The following is a 15,756-nucleotide window of genomic DNA, read 5'->3' on the forward strand; positions in this document are numbered from 1 at the left end:
GGGCCCCTGGCAAAAAGTCAGATTGGGCCCCTGCCAGCTGCTGTTACAATGTTTGAGTCTATTTGACCCATTAAAGGTTTAAAAGGTTTTCTTTGGTCCAATAATCAATCTCCTCCACCTGCTCCCTAAACTACTATTGCTAGCTAAAGTATTGCAACGCTCTGACCAAAACAGCCAATCAGAACCAGGAGGAGGGGCTTAGCGCTGTCAATCAACCTCATTCACTCACTGCTAAATGTGCTAATGGTGGAGAAACAACTGATCATAACAGGAAAAATGTGTATCTGCTATCACTGGTAGCTATGCTAACTAGACTGAGCATTCACAACAGGCTGCGCTAGCTACAGCATAGGGATGAGCAGCCACATGAGATTGATTGACAGCACTAAAACCCGCCTCCTGCCTCTGATTGGTTGTTTCTCGATGGGAGAAAGCAGAGGAAATAGATTTTTAACAGATTATCTGTCATCCTAAACTGTCACAATATAATGACAGTTTTAACAAATATGTGAAAACATTTTTCTAAAAGTTACAAACTGCAGCTTTAATTTCACTCAGGAGGTTTAGAGCTGCTGCTGACTGACTCACCTGTTAAGTAGTAAAAGGTACAGAGACACTTTAAATATATGAATATCTTGGTCATTTCTTTCCTTAATTCATTAAATGCTAGTGGAAAGGAAGCAAACAGTCTGTAGCTAAGCTAACTATGCTACTACCTCTCAGAGAAAAACTGGGTTATAAATTGACACAATTCTCTCTCTGTCTATTTTTCATTTTTTTATATTTTTCTTAGCAGCTTAGTAACACTCACAGTGGTTCTTGTTTTCTATTGGCTGCTGCTGAACATCGTCACCAGGAACCATTTCCTGCAGATCCAGGAGGTTCATTAATTACATTTTTACTGCTAAAACAATCTTCGAAAATACAATATGATTAATTTTGTAATTGACAGGGCCCCAATTTATTTATTTTTTGAACAATAAATAAATTGTGGAGGGCCCCTCTACTTCGCTCCTGTTCTGGTGACAGTCTGGGTTTCACACACAGACTGATGCATGAACAGTTAAACTTCTGTTGTCTTTTAAACTCAAATAAATAATTTTCAATATGTGTATTCCTCATGCCGCTTCTTAGACGTTAGTCTCTTCTTCCCTCTGGTGGACAGGAGGAGTACTGCAGGCAGCAGCTGCTGACGCCAGATCAGATTTATCATTATGTCCTAAGTGGCTGTAATTAGTAGTAGAGATTTAATGAAGTATAAATGTTTTTCTTTTTAAAGTTGCAGTTAATATAATGAAATTAAAACTCTTTAATAAAGTCATGCAGCTGCATTAATCGTCTGTTGGGTGGATTTGATCACCAAGCAGTTTCACGTTTTCAACTTTCCACCCAGTAAGAAACGGATCAGAACCAACTGTTATAAAATAATCTGCTGATCTGTTTATGCCTGATATGACGGCTCCACAGTCAGAACTAATATCAGAAAATCTTGTGATATTCTCTGATATCCAACTGTTTTCTTCTTTCCTCTTTGAGCTGAAAAGCAGGAATAATCCCGATTACTGAACAAGGAGCATAAAACTGAATATTATCACAATGTTAAGGTGGAAAAACAAAATCAATGATTTTAGAAAACAAACTTTAATGTCGGAAAGTTTATAATGTTTTTTCAACACCTGATGTCCATAAATCTGCTGAGATGAAGATGAATGGAAAACATGTCAGCTCAGGACAATAATAATAAAATCAGAATAATTTATATCAAAGTCTGAGCATTACTGAGAAAAACAGCTTCATCTGAGCCTCTTCAGACCAGATCAGCAGGTTAAGTGTCAGAACAAGTAGAAAAACGTTGAACAAGTTTGATTTGTTGGGAAGGAAACAGAAATCATTTTCACAACTTGAACTGTAAGTTGATTATAGACTATAAAGTCCTGAAGTGATTAAACAGTTGAAGCAAAACAAACTTTTTCAGTGCAAACTGAGCATCAGCATGTTGTAGCATGAGATTAATCTGTTAAAACAATTATATCAAATCCATAGCAGAGCTTCTGTCTAAAGCACGTGGCGACTGAGTTTAGATTCTTATCAGAGTTTGACAGAGAAAAACGTCCATGAGATTCTGATTTAACTAGGCAGCAAATCTGCAGAAAACTGGAGCATTTCCTAAAGACCAAGTCTTCATAAATCTATTAATGAAACAAAATAATTAATCAGGTTTAATAATATCTGCATGAAATCAGACACTGCTGTACAGATCAAAGTAAAAAATTCTCCAAACTTCTTTATTTTCTCTGCCACAGAAAATGCAAAGCCTGCAGAACGAAAATATTTTAGTCATACAAACATTCATCCATAGAGCTGAACCAGATATTTTTACACTGAATGAAAAATCACATTTCTTTCTCTGTCAGTTAGAGTCACCAGAATTATTTCTATTTGCCAAGAGCAAAAATTCATGGAGAGAAGACCCATAATAATCAATTTATATCATTTTTAGTTTCCAGATGATTTTTAGCTTTATTTTCTAAGATTAAAGACACAACTGTAATTCTTCCACTGAATCTGCACCATGAAATAAATCATCTAAATGGAAAGTAAACCGGATCAGTTCTTAATGTTACAGAACCAAGACATATTTTAAGGTTCTTAATAATATATCTTATGGCTTTAAAAAAAAAAAAAAAAAAAAAAAAAAAACCTCAGATACTTTACAGGAATCAAATTCTAGAACATTTCAGAAAAAAAAAACAAAAAAACACTGAACATAAAAAATATCTAGTCGGTTTAAAACTGACAGTTCAGGTTGATCATTTCCAGCTCCTGATTCTGATCGTGACCAGCAGGGGGCGTCTTTTTAAAACAAGATGCACCAGAACACGGAATAGTTCACAATATTTTATTTAAACAATTTCATTAAAACATTTCTTTTTAAAAGCATGGCTCTGGCCTACTACTGTCCCTGGAGAGGAAAACGGATCATGTGAAATAAAAGACAATTTGAATTATTCCAAAAAAATTAATGAACAAACAAAACACGTAATGTAAAGAAAACAAATTAGTAAATCAAAACAAATGAAAGCAAACTCATTAGTAATTTCAATAATAAGCAAAACTGTAAAAGGAAAAAACACAAACACTTTAAACGGTGGAACAAATCGTCGTTGTCCAATTTCAGTGCCTTTCAATGGGCCAGAGGAGTCGGTCCCGCTCGCTCAGCCGGTCCAATCAGCAACAGGTTTCCTTCAGAGCGGCCCAAACAAACACCAGCAAGACAAGACAACAGAGCGTCCAAGCGCTGCAACTCCAAGACAATCCCAGGAATAGCAGCACAGCCGACCAGGGAGAGAGAGGATCAGCAGGCTAGATGGAAGCAGCAACAACCTCCAGCTGCAGCCGCTAACGCCAGCAGAGCAACGCTGCAGAAACGCACTGCAGGTATAGATGGCACCAGAACCCAACCACAATCCCAGCCAGATGGTACAAAATGACACTTACGATTCAGATGAGCGGATCAAGCACACCAGCCGACATGTAGGGAAACAAAGACACACACCTGGCAGCGGCCTGCTCAGCTATAAAGCTATCTGCCCCGCCCACCAATCAACTGCACCTGGTGCACATAGTTGGGAGGGTGGAACACCATCCCACCACATGATCTTTCTGTATAGCTGAGTTCTGCAGATCTCTGTCTGGTTCTGTCCGTCACAGTAAGCCCAGTTCGCTGCTCAGATACGGGTCGTTGGAGCAGAGGGCAGAGGTCATTCTGGAGCTGGCCTCTGCTCCTTTCTTCCTCACCGAGTCAATCAGCTCTCGGGCTTTTTCTGCTCTGGGTTTGGTTCTGATCTGGTCCGCTTCAGCATCTGATATCACCCTGCAGTGCTGCAGCTCGTCCAGCAGCTTGTCCAGAACCGGGTTGGACACGTGATCGATGAAGTCCGGTCGGACGCTTCTCAGCTTCTCCTCCGCTGACAAACTTTCCCCGAGCCGCAGTCGCCTTTGGTCTGCCGGACCAGGAGAGGCTGGAGCTGCAGACAGAAACGAGACGACAGGAAGCAGAATCATCCAGAAATATTCAGAATCATCCAGAAATATTCAGAAATATTCAAAAATATCCAAAAACATCCAGAAATATTCAGAATCATCCAACTCTGATTTTCCACTGGAATATTACAAATATAACTTCATCTCCAAACATCAGAATGTGATGAAATATTCTGAGTTTTCTGTCCCTCAGTTCAGAAAGTAAAACGTATCTATTACGTAGATCTATTACACACAGAGTGAATTCTTTCCCATCTTTATTTCTTGTGATGTTGTTGATTGCAGAGAATGAAAATCCCAAATGAAATGTCTCAGGACATAAGAATATTACATCAGATCAATAAAATATGATACTTTTAACAGAAATGTCAGCTGGGAACATTTCTCTGGTCTGGGCTCCTTTTACTTCCTGCATCTGTGCAGCATGGCATGGAGAGCAGCCTCAGGTTCTGCTCAGGTTCTGGAAACCCAGTCTGCTCTGACAGGACCTTCAGCTCATTTTCTCCTAATTCTCCACAGATCCTCCATCAGGTTCTGGTCAGGAGAGTTTTCTGACCGATCAAAATAAAATAGTCCTCAGAATAAAAATACAGTTTTCTTTTTTAAAAGCATTTCTAACAGACTTTCACTGTGGATTCAATCATATTTATTCATGATGCTGCTTAGTTAAAAACATTCATTGTTAGAATTCAAAGATTCAGGATAAATGACGTGATTACCCTGCAGAGCCAGGTGAAGTCCAGCAGGGGGCAGACTTTCTATAGAAAACAGCTGAATGTTGAAACCAAACAGCTTCAGTTGGGTTTTCTTTTTACTGCTTCTCAGTTCATATCAAGATTTCGTTTTTCTTAAGTATCACTTGATTAATTAGTACCAACACACAATTAATATACATTAAACTGAGTAATTACAACAAATCCTGATTCTTTTCTCCGTTTAGCTGAAGCTGACAGCATGAAGCCTCTCCATTAAACTAGCAGACGGTTGGTGTACCTGGCAGGTGCAGGGCGTAGTCCCAGACGTTTTCCTCTTCCGGACTCTGGACCTTCACAGTCACGTCCTCCGCTCTCGTCGACAGCGTGATCTCAAACGTGGCGTGGTAATTTGGCCCGTAGTTCTCAAAGAACTGAGCTGTCTGCAAGAAGACGGGAGTCTGAGTGTATTTTAGCTCCAGTGGAACCGGATGGCGGGTCTGAAACTGACTTTGGGTTGGATGGTGAGGCCCGCCGGGTCACTGTGGAGGCGGTAGGTTTTCCCTTTGTGGAAGGAGCAGAAGGATGGAGCCTGGATGAACTTAGAGCCGCTGTGCTGCTCTTTCACCTTCAAATCAGAACCATGTGTTAGTTTTAAAAGAAACAACCTGGATCAGTTTTATCCTTTAAAATCTCGGGTTAAAGATTCACATCCTGCAGAGGAACGTTGCTGGGCAGCAGAATCACACTGAGGATGCTGAGAGGTCGCTGCAGCTGCCTCAGGAACAGCAGAACTTGGCCCCGAATCGGCTTGGTCAGGAACTTCTTGATCTGGTCCAACACGACGCCGAAGCCAGAAAGGTGTGAGACGCTCAGCACCACGTGGGTTTCTGTGACCCGGAGTGGCGGAAGGACGATCATCCCATCATCAGTGATGTGGCCGACAGAGAGGCAGTCAGGCTGCTGGGCTGTGGGGTGACAGAAGCAGAGGTCCATCAGAGAGGAACCAGGGATCCGGAGGAACCGGAGGAACCAGAGGAACCAGAGGAACCAGGGAACCAGAGGAACCAGGGAACCAGTGAACCAGAGGAACAAGAGGAACCAGAGAAACCAGAGGAACCAAAGGAACCAGGGAACCAGAGGAACAAGAGGAACAAGAGGAACCAAAGGAACCAGAGGAACAAGAGGAACCAAAGGAACCAATGGAACCAAAGGAACCAGAGGAACCGGAGGAACCAAAGGAACAAGAGGAACAAGAGGAACCAGAGGAACCAAAGGAACCAGAGGAACAAGAGGAACCAGAGGAACAAGAGGAACCGGAGGAACTGGAGGAACCAAAGGAACCAGAGGAACCAGGGAACCAGGGAACCAGAGGAACAAGAGGAACCGGAGGAACCAAAGGAACAAGAGGAACAAGAGGAACCAGAGGAACCAAAGGAACCAGAGGAACAAGAGGAACCAGAGGAACAAGAGGAACCGGAGGAACTGGAGGAACCAAAGGAACCAGAGGAACAAGAGGAACCAAAGGAACCAGAGGAACCAGAGGAACAAGAGGAACCAAAGGAACCAGAGGAACCAGGGAACCAGGGAACCAGAGGAACAAGAGGAACAAGAGGAACCAGAGAAACCAGGGAACCAGGGAACCAGAGGAACAAGAGGAACAAGAGGAACCAGAGAAACCAGAGGAACCAAAGGAACCAGGGAACCAGAGGAACAAGAGGAACAAGAGGAACCAAAGGAACCAGAGGAACAAGAGGAACCAAAGGAACCAATGGAACCAAAGGAACCAGAGGAACCGGAGGAACCAAAGGAACAAGAGGAACAAGAGGAACCAGAGGAACCAAAGGAACCAGAGGAACAAGAGGAACCAGAGGAACAAGAGGAACCGGAGGAACTGGAGGAACCAAAGGAACCAGAGGAACCAATGGAACCAAAGGAACCAGAGGAACCAGAGGTTTACCTGCTGCAGGCTGGCAGTGCGGCAGCTGCAGCTCTGTGATGCAGCCCTGAGGACATTCGATGCTGAACAAAGGTCCGCCTGGCAGCTTGTTCGCCGTCTGCAGCAGCTTCTCATCCCAGATTTGAGTCTTGTACGTCAGCTCTGCCTCCCGGGTCACTCCGAACACCAGACCAGTCAGAGAACACCGGAACAGACCTGAACCAGGAAACTGGAAGCTGAAAGAGACCCATCATCCATCCATCATCTCCAAGAAAAAGAACATTGTCTGATGTTTCCTCCATATCTCGAAGCCTCCGCCTGGATTCAGTGTCAGCATTAAGGGAAGAAATGTTAGATTAAGATGATTAATTTTCCTTACATGATTATTTCTCCTACTGAATTAAATGGTTACTGATCTGGTAACTAATCACAGAAGCATATAACATTTTGAGGAGTTGTGGACTTTTGCTTATTGTGTCTCTGTAACCTCATGTCCTTCAAACGCAGCATCCATGGACAGAAATCCTCTGAAGACCCCTCCCACCCCACAGCTATGAACTCATTTAGTAAAATCTACACACTTGCACCAGCTTCAGTTCGGTGGCTGGTTCCAGACATTCATGTTAAATCTAACATGTCTGAAGGTTTGACAGACATGCATGTCAAACCAAGAAACCGTCTCTTTAGTTTGGAGGTAAAATCCCATTTATGGGAGCTAAAAAAGAACAAATACATTATTTATATCCCTGGACTCCTTTTGGCTGGATCATAACATCGGCTGCTGCTAAAGTCCTTAAGATTAGCTTCTGGTCAAAAACTATTTTGATTACCAAATTTGATTGAAGATCTAAGAAAACCTTATGAAGTGCTTGTCTCACCTGTAAGAGACACCGATCGTCTCTCTGCTCACCTCAGGTGTGAAGCCCAAGGGAACCTTGAACACAAGAAGGTCAAAGTGAAGAAACTTCTCAGAGCTGCTCAGCCGTAGTTCAGGTTCAATAACACGAGATTCACTCACATGGTCTGGTTCCAGTTTCTCAACAGTCAGCAGAGTCAAAGAAAAGGCCTGAACGGTGAATGCTGGGTAAACAGGCTCAGTAAAAGTTGAGTGGAAGGTGTGAAGCAGAGTTCTTGTGTCACCAGACAGCCAGTAAAAACACAGAATACCTGCTGGCCAGTCCAGAAACAGTCCAACTCTCATGGGTCGGGGTCGGGCCACGAATTCTTGGTCATCAATAAATGTGATCGGAACGTAGACTTCCTGATGCCCGTGGCGAAACGTAAAACCATGCAGTAAATAGTTATGTAACATCCAGGTCTTATCGCTCCAGTCCATCTGAAAGTCGCATCCTTTCCTCTGAACCTCCTTAAAAGCCACTCCCATGTTTTGGACTGATGTCGCCTCCACCTCCCAGTAACGGCGTCCAGTCAGAGCTTCTCTGCACATCACCTGACCCTCATATTGAAACCTTTCTGGGTGATCAGGATACTTCTGCTTTTCCTGCATCAAACTAACTGTTCTGTTGCACTCAGACAGGATGAGGTATTCATTGGCAGTATTGATGTCAAAGGTCAAATCACAGGCGTCTGAAAAAGAAATAACCAGTTGCAGTGACAAACAGCAACATTTTATTAAGCACAACAAGCCTTACATTTGTTCAGAAGCTGTGGGTTGATCCAATAATCTTCATCATGGTCCAAACTGAGAAGACAGGAGCAGCAGGAAAAACTCAAAAGAGGAATTTCTGAATGATATTTTATTGTAAAATGTTAGAGTCACTCCAGACGGTGCATGTCTGCATGCGATTAGTGAAGAAGCTGTCGCTTTATGTTGGAGCTAAGTGGTCTGAAGTCATTATTATGTTTTAGCCACATGGAGATGGACAGTAGGATGCTGGCCGACACGAACTGCTGCAGCTGTACTTCTCCTTTAGCTTCGTCTTATGTAGCATTTTAGGAGAAACAGAGTCTAGTGAGCAACCAGACCCCATTAAACTATATTAATAGTGGGATAAACTAAACTGAGCGTTTAAAAAACGAACCATCTATGTAGTGTGACCTTCACTCTTTGTTTTGGTTGAATTCTAGATATTCATGCAACAGCTTATAGTATATTGTTCCATTCATGATGCCACAAACTCTATCAGTATTCATGTATAAGAGCATGAAGTGTTAACCTTATTTAAACAATCATCACTGATGCCCAGGATGTTGGACCAAATAAAAAGATTTCTTCAGGGTACTTTACTTCTTTTGTCAATGAGTGAAATGGAAGACTGTATTTCAGAGGTAAATAGAAAATAGGATTATTCCACAGAAAATGTAAAACTCTAATAAACATTTCTGTTAAAGTAAATACATCATTAGTGCAAAGGCTACAGAGGACTAACTTGAGTTTTTCCAGTCTGCATTTTGGGTCCTCCAGTCTCTCAAGGAGCATCTTGACTCCAAGCTGACCCGGGTGGTTATAGCTAACGTCCAGCTCTATTAGATGGACAGGGTTGGACTTCAGAGCCGAGGCCAAAGAGGCACATCCTTCCTGTGAGATCCCACAGCATGACAATCTGCAACACAAAACCAGATTAAATCTCTCACCAGCTACATCTGAGAAACTCTGAGGAAATGACAGGCAATAAAATTTCCTTCCTGCCAGAACCTGAGACTGCTTTAGCATCTCCTCTTGTTGAAATTCCCCAAACCCTTCTGAAGAAAGATAAAACAATATATGGCAAATTATAGTGCAATACATTAAGCAATGAATTCCCATATATGAGATTTATATTTTTATATGTTCTAATATATTGCAATTTAAGCATAGACCATGTATGTTAATAAAGATAAATATGTAGCTATGCAGACCAAAAAGGGCTCTGTATTTTTACATGTAATTTATATGTTACAACATACTGCAATGCATAGTGCAGTAAGTTTTTTATATATATGACAAAATGTAATAACTGATTAACATAATAATTAGAACACCCTTGAAGTCTTCCACCCCTTTGTGATACCGCCCTGGGCAACTGCCCTTATCGCCTTATCATAAACCACCACTCTATTGTGCATGTGTTCAAAAAATGTTGAGAAAAAAAAAGCTTTATTGTCTTAAACCAAACATGTCTGAAGATTCTCAGTTCTCCAGGTTTTATATTGAGGAAAACCTTTTTGTCGGGTTTCTTTGAATCTATCGAAAACTGAACCTCCAGGTTTGCTTTTCCTAAATGTCTCTGCAAACATCATCGGAGCAACAACCACAGCTCTGGTGTGATCAACTAATCTTCCATGTCATGACAACCTGAGCAATGGGGAATTATACCACAAAGATATAATGCATGACTAATGTTCTTTGTGATGTGTAGAGGAATCATCACCTGAGAGACTCCAGCTGACAGTCTGACTCGCCCAGACCAACAGAGAGGAGCTGCACTCCCAAATCCTGGATCTGGTTGCAACTCAAATCGAGTTTTCTCAGCTGGCTGTTGGAGCTCAGAGCCGAGGCAAACACCTGACAGCATCCACTTCTCAAATTACAGCTCTTCATTCTGCAATCAGAGGAAATATGTGAGCATAATGTTAACAAGAGATGAATACATGAATACAATGATCTTCAGTTTATTTACCCAAATTCCTTCAGTTTGCAAAGAGGCCCAATCAATCCGGTAGAAATCCGAGTCAACGGAGTCGCTTCGTCAATAAAATCTTCATATTTTTCCTTCTTCTCATGTTCTAAAATATTCCCAGAGTAATTCTTAACATAACTGTAAGTACAGTTTGTCAAGTCCAATGTTGTCAAGTTGGATTGTTTGGCTTGAAGCACGGTGGCAAGTTGGCGACACCTCATGGAGTCCAGAGGGAAACCAGACAATCTGTGAAAAAACCAACCCTGTAAGTAAACAGCAGGTTCAGTGCTGAAGCAATACTAAATTAATTCATTAGCTCAAATCAGACCAAACAGTTTGTAGGACTGACCTGAGGGTCTGCAGTTTACACACAGGCCTTTCCAGCACAGCGAAGAGTTCAAAAGGAAGAGCCGTCTGTACGGTATGAGAACCATGCAGACACAGTTCTTGTAAGCTTGAATCTTCTGACTGAAGGATGGACAGCAGTATGTGGAGGTTAAAGTCTAGCACATGTCTGCTCTTCAGTCTGTGGGATTTATACACAACAAGTGGAGTTAGGGTTAGGGTTTTCATGTCCTTTGAATGAATCTGTCTGTTGGTACTCACACAGCCTTCTTGCAGTTCCCTACTAGCTGAAGAAGCTTCTCAGTCCCAGAATCCAATATACAGCATCTCGTCAGATCGAGCTCTTCGATCACTTCACCAGACATCTGCAGCAGCGTTGACAGCACTGAGCAGTCAATGGTTGAGAGTCTCACTCCTAATTTCAGATACTTCCCAATGTCATCCTGAAATTCTCTTTCTTTGAGCTCAAACTTGCAGAGGAAAAGATTAATGCACCTCTCTGTTGGGATGTTATCAGCATGAAAACTCCTTATGTAGGCTTTTAAACTGTCAGTAGTGTCTGAGCTGCTCTCTGTCTGGGGAAGCAAAATTTGAATCATTTCTTGATTTGGCCTCAGTGAGAGTCCAAGGAAGAAACAGAGAAACAGGTCTAACTGACCCTTCTCACTCTGCACAGCTTTATCTACGACCTTTTTCTGCAGCTCCAGGAAACTCATATCTGTAGGGTCAACTCCCAGGAATGACCTCAGAGGACCGAGGTCGTTCGTCTTGCAGCAGTGGAAAACATAAACAGCAGCTAGAAACTCCTGAAAGCTCAAATGCACAAAACTGAACATCTTCTTTTGGTACAAACCAAATTCTTGCTTCAAGATTTCTGAGCAAAGCCCACAAAACAAAGAAGCGTCATCAGCATCAATGCCACAGTCTGTCAGGTCTTCCTCATAGAAGATGATGTTTCCTTTATGAAGCTGCTCAAAGGCCAGTCTGGATAGGTTTAACAGGAAACCAGTGTTCTGAAGATTTGATATTCTCTTTCGGGATTCTTTCTTGGAACTCTTTGACTCATATTTCTGTGTTGTTCTTTTGGTTTGGATCAGGACATAATAGATGTACAACTCAGTCATTGTTGTGATTCTTCGGTCACTCCATCCCTTCTTAAATACCTCAGCAATAACCCAACAAAACACAGGTATATGTCCCATTAAATGGAAGCTTATCATCCCTCTGAGACCTGACAGCAGTTCTTCAGCCTTCTGGACAGAACTCAGTCTCTTTCTGAAGTACTTGTTCTTTTCTTGGTCGGTGAATCCCTGCACTTCTGTCACCTGGTCAATGTATTTCGAGGGAATCTGGGAGGCTGCAGCAGGTCTGGATGTAATCCACAGCAAAGCATCAGGCAGCAGATTGCCTCTGATCAGGTTGATGAGCAACACATCAACCGTAGTTTTCTGATTTATATCAGTCACACTCATGGCTTCTTTAAAGTCCAGTAGATATCGATTTTCATCCAGGCCATCAAGGATGAACAGGATTTTCTCGTTAATTAGCCGTTTTGCATCTTTGAGTGGTTTGAGCTCAGGGTAGAAGTAAAGGAGGAGCTGCAGCAGACTGTGTTCCCCATCTTTAATCATGTTCAGCTCTCTGAAAGGGAGGACGAAGATTAAATCAATGTGCTGATTGGATTTGCCCTCTGCCCAGTTTAGAGAAAAGTTTTGGACGGCAAACGTTTTCCCGATACCAGCAATGCCTTTTGTCATCACTCGTTGGATGGATTTACAATGTGTTGATTGTTGTTGGAAATGTTTTTTTCCTGGTTTAAAAATGTCCAGACTGTTGATTTGCTCATAGTTAAACTCTGTATGTGGTGATTTTTCATCAGGGAGCATGAAATGATGCAGAATCTCATGTTGGACGCAGCCTGGTTGGTCAGCCTGTTGCACAATGAAGAGCTTTGTGTAAACATCCTGGAGTTTGATCCAACTGTCGGACGTTCCCTCGTATGTCCAGGTAAATCTTTTCTGAAGACTGGCTTTAAGATTTTTTTTAATGATGTCCATATGTTGGTCATGTTCCATGTTTACAGGTCTTTCTCCACTCTGCTCTGTTTTAGACATGGAAAGAAAACTATTAGTCTTAACCTGCAAATAAAACAAGAAAGCATTCAAATATTGTACAAGTGAAAAAATATCCATAGGTGTACAGTAAAACTCAGTAGCTGCTTCAGTTCTCTAAGACAGGGGTTTTCAAAGTATGACAGTGTGAGCCCCCCTCCAAGGAGCACAATGCCTGCTGCCCCCCCAATAATCAACCCACACAAACAAATGCCACTACAAAAACTTCTAATTGCTTTTATTTTAGAACCATCTCATCTTTTAAAATGACACTTTATCTGAATGAAATTTAACACATGAACATTTTAAAACATTTCCTCCCATTTTAATTATTTTATCAGGGCCTTTGTATGGTAAATACGCCCTTTTTTCATTTTCCTAATGATAAGAACAACCCAAACTCATTTTTAACCGTTTTCTCAAACAAACGTTACATCTGAGATTCTGAGTTTAATGTTTGAAATGCCAACAGTGTTTTCACATCTTAACAAAAACATTTCGATCAGATCTCTGGAACACATCTGTAAATGTTGCACATTTCCTTGAAATTAAAAAATAAATCAAAAATCTAAACAGTTGCAAAATCGTGGAGGTCTTTTTGTGGCTCATCTAAACAATTTATCTGGAGCTAAAAGAGCTGCTGTATGAAAGAGCGGAGGCATACAGAGGAAAAAACGATTACGCACGCTATGCGCACCCTTTATTTTTCTATCACGGTCCTGAATCACGTGCAACTCATTTTATTTATGATTTTAACTAAATTGGCAACATTACTGTTCAGCTCACCTTAGTTTTAGTGGGAACAACGTGCTTGTGCTTTTGATGCGCGAATCCGGTTAAGCTTCTTTCCCGGTTTATTTTTTCCCTCGCACCGCGCCTCCCCTAAAGTGCTCTGGCGCCCCCTAGGGGAGGCGCGCCTCACACTTTGAAAACCGCCGCTCTAAGACATTTCACTCCACATTATAAAATGTTACAGAACCAGATGAACAGAACCCACAGTTACTGTTTCACAATTATACAGGAAGTCAGCTTGATGGAGCAACAAATGAAGAAATCATGTCAGAATGTTTTACTGCCTCTTGATTACTGAGAACATTGTTACTAAGGTGGCAATTAAAACCTGATCTATATAAAAATATTCTCACTATAACAGCCTTTAGTTACTAGAAGCTAGAAGAATACTAAATGAAGCATCAATGCTGTATATTGTTTCATATTAACTTAACATTGAAAAGACAAACTTGCTCCTCATGCTATGCTTAATCAAACTTTATATCTGGTTGGTCAGTAAACTTTATATCTGGTTGGTCAGTAAACTTTATATCTGGTTGGTCAGTAAACTTTATATCTGGTTGGTCAGTAAACTTTATATCTGGTTGGTCACCTGCAGAACTGAGAACCTGCATGTTTTAGACCAGGAGCTCCAAAAATATCAGACTGGAAACTGGAAACCACCACAGGCAGCCGGCAGAAATATTTATATTATTTCCTAATATTTATTTAAGAACAAATATATAGAATAAATTTAGACATATTTTTAAATTTATTTCTTTTATAAATGATTAAAAACCATATTATTTGTTGTAGTGCACATTAGATAATGTAGCACATTAACTAATGTACATTAGATAATGTACATAGATAATAGACATTATCTATGTACATTATCTAATGTACTACATTAGATAATAAATATTAGATAATGTAGTACATTATCTATGTACATGTATCTAATGTACATTAGTTAATGTGCTACATTATTTAGCATGTTGTTGCTACATGTATGTTGCTTTAAATTTATTTTATTTTTTACACTTTGTGACCCTGGTCTGTGAAAAGCGCTATAGAAATAAAGTTTACTGACTTACTAGTAGTAGTAATACAATTTATACAGTATCACTACATAAATAAATGCAGTAGTGCATTTATTTATTTCATGATATATTTATTTAATTTTGTCCCTCTGGACCACATATACCTCAGGGTCACATCACTGTAATGCTGAAAATCAGAAATATATCATTTCTGAGTGATGTTAATCGCTGTTTTAGACCAGGACTGCCAAAGTCCAGTCCTGAAAAGCTAATACTTTCAAACTTAGATGCATCTCTTATGAGGGCTGAACCCAGCAGTCAGTCTCTCGGCTCTGCAGGTTTCAAACCTGCAGCTCTCCAGGACTGGAGCAGAGCGTCTCTGGTTCTGAATCCCTGAATCCGTTTAATGTCTCATTATCTGCAGAACCTGATGAGACACTTAGGAGGTAATTCAGTCATTTATTCAGCTATTTTATGTTATGCGATTCTCTAATAAGTTGCAGAGTTTAACAGTAAAGCTCAGCTACTCCATCAGCACCTTTTTCTGTTTTATCATTAAAGCTAAACTTTTCTCTGACATGTTCTGCTTTTATGAAACCTCACTGAGTTTTCTACTAAGCAATGAGGTTTACATGGAAAAAAGCTGCACAGTTGAACAAAACTCAGACACAAGTTTAAATTAAAATCTGAGACAGAGAGACAGCAGTGTGTTCTGCTTTCTGTCTCTCGTTCCTCAGGACAGAAAATGTTTCCACATAAACTTTAAAATGACAAAATGACTTGAAACTGAACTAAAGCTGAACAGGAAAATTTCTGACTGTTTTAATGAAAGCAAAAAACAAAAAGGACAATAGATTTAAACTCTGAGTTAGAAACAAAATCAGATGAGTGACTCACCGGATGTTTGTCATTCCATCAACATGTGAATCCTTCAGTTTTCAAATCTGGACATTTGACAGAGAAGCAGTCGTTAGCTGTTGGCTCAGACTTCCTGTTTCCATCCACTTCCTGTTAGACTTGGACCTCAGAACAAATCTACTGTCATCTAGCAACAACTTCACTTAATCACATTTAAATTACAACCATGCAAATAATTACTAAATGTATTCTGCTCATTCATTATATGCAGAGAAAAGTTGTATTTTCTTAAATATGTTTACTTGAGTCATTGTTTGAAAACCGTTACCTTTA

General features: G+C 40.7%; 1 protein-coding gene across 2 annotated transcripts; it reads right to left on the bottom strand.

The window, feature by feature from the left end:
- Positions 1-2,707: 2,707 nt before the first annotated feature.
- LOC102223250 (NACHT, LRR and PYD domains-containing protein 12-like) lies at positions 2,708-15,551 on the bottom strand. Of its 2 annotated transcripts, XM_023333252.1 has the most exons (14): positions 15,463-15,551; positions 10,902-12,741; positions 10,645-10,821; positions 10,296-10,541; positions 10,047-10,217; positions 9,066-9,239; positions 8,328-8,377; positions 7,694-8,262; positions 7,554-7,609; positions 6,697-6,911; positions 5,448-5,704; positions 5,248-5,364; positions 5,038-5,179; positions 2,708-4,028 (listed from the first exon to the last, which is right to left on the bottom strand). In XM_023333252.1, the coding sequence occupies exons 2-14, from the start codon at positions 12,713-12,715 to the stop codon at positions 3,706-3,708; spliced, it is 4,311 nt and encodes a 1,436-aa protein (XP_023189020.1). In that variant the 5' UTR covers positions 12,716-12,741; positions 15,463-15,551; the 3' UTR covers positions 2,708-3,705. The 2 variants fall into 2 exon arrangements, with proteins under 2 accessions (XP_023189020.1, XP_023189019.1); XM_023333251.1 differs by lacking the exon at positions 15,463-15,551 and having other exon boundaries at positions 10,902-12,805.
- Positions 15,552-15,756: the final 205 nt, after the last annotated feature.

This window comes from Xiphophorus maculatus, chromosome 5 (assembly GCF_002775205.1).
Source record: "Xiphophorus maculatus strain JP 163 A chromosome 5, X_maculatus-5.0-male, whole genome shotgun sequence".
Taxonomy (NCBI): Eukaryota; Metazoa; Chordata; class Actinopteri; order Cyprinodontiformes; family Poeciliidae; genus Xiphophorus; species Xiphophorus maculatus.

Coding starts and splice junctions, on each gene's coding strand:
- LOC102223250 (XM_023333251.1), bottom strand. CDS start 12,754: ATGTCTAAAACAGAGCAGAGTGGAGAAAGACCTGTAAACATGGAACAT. Junction 8,378..9,065: donor TGCAGACTGGAAAAACTCAA/GTTAGTCCTCTG, acceptor CTGTCTTCTCAG/TTTGGACCATGATGAAGATT. Junction 7,610..7,693: donor AGAAACTGGAACCAGACCAT/GTGAGTGAATCT, acceptor CTTGTGTTCAAG/GTTCCCTTGGGCTTCACACC.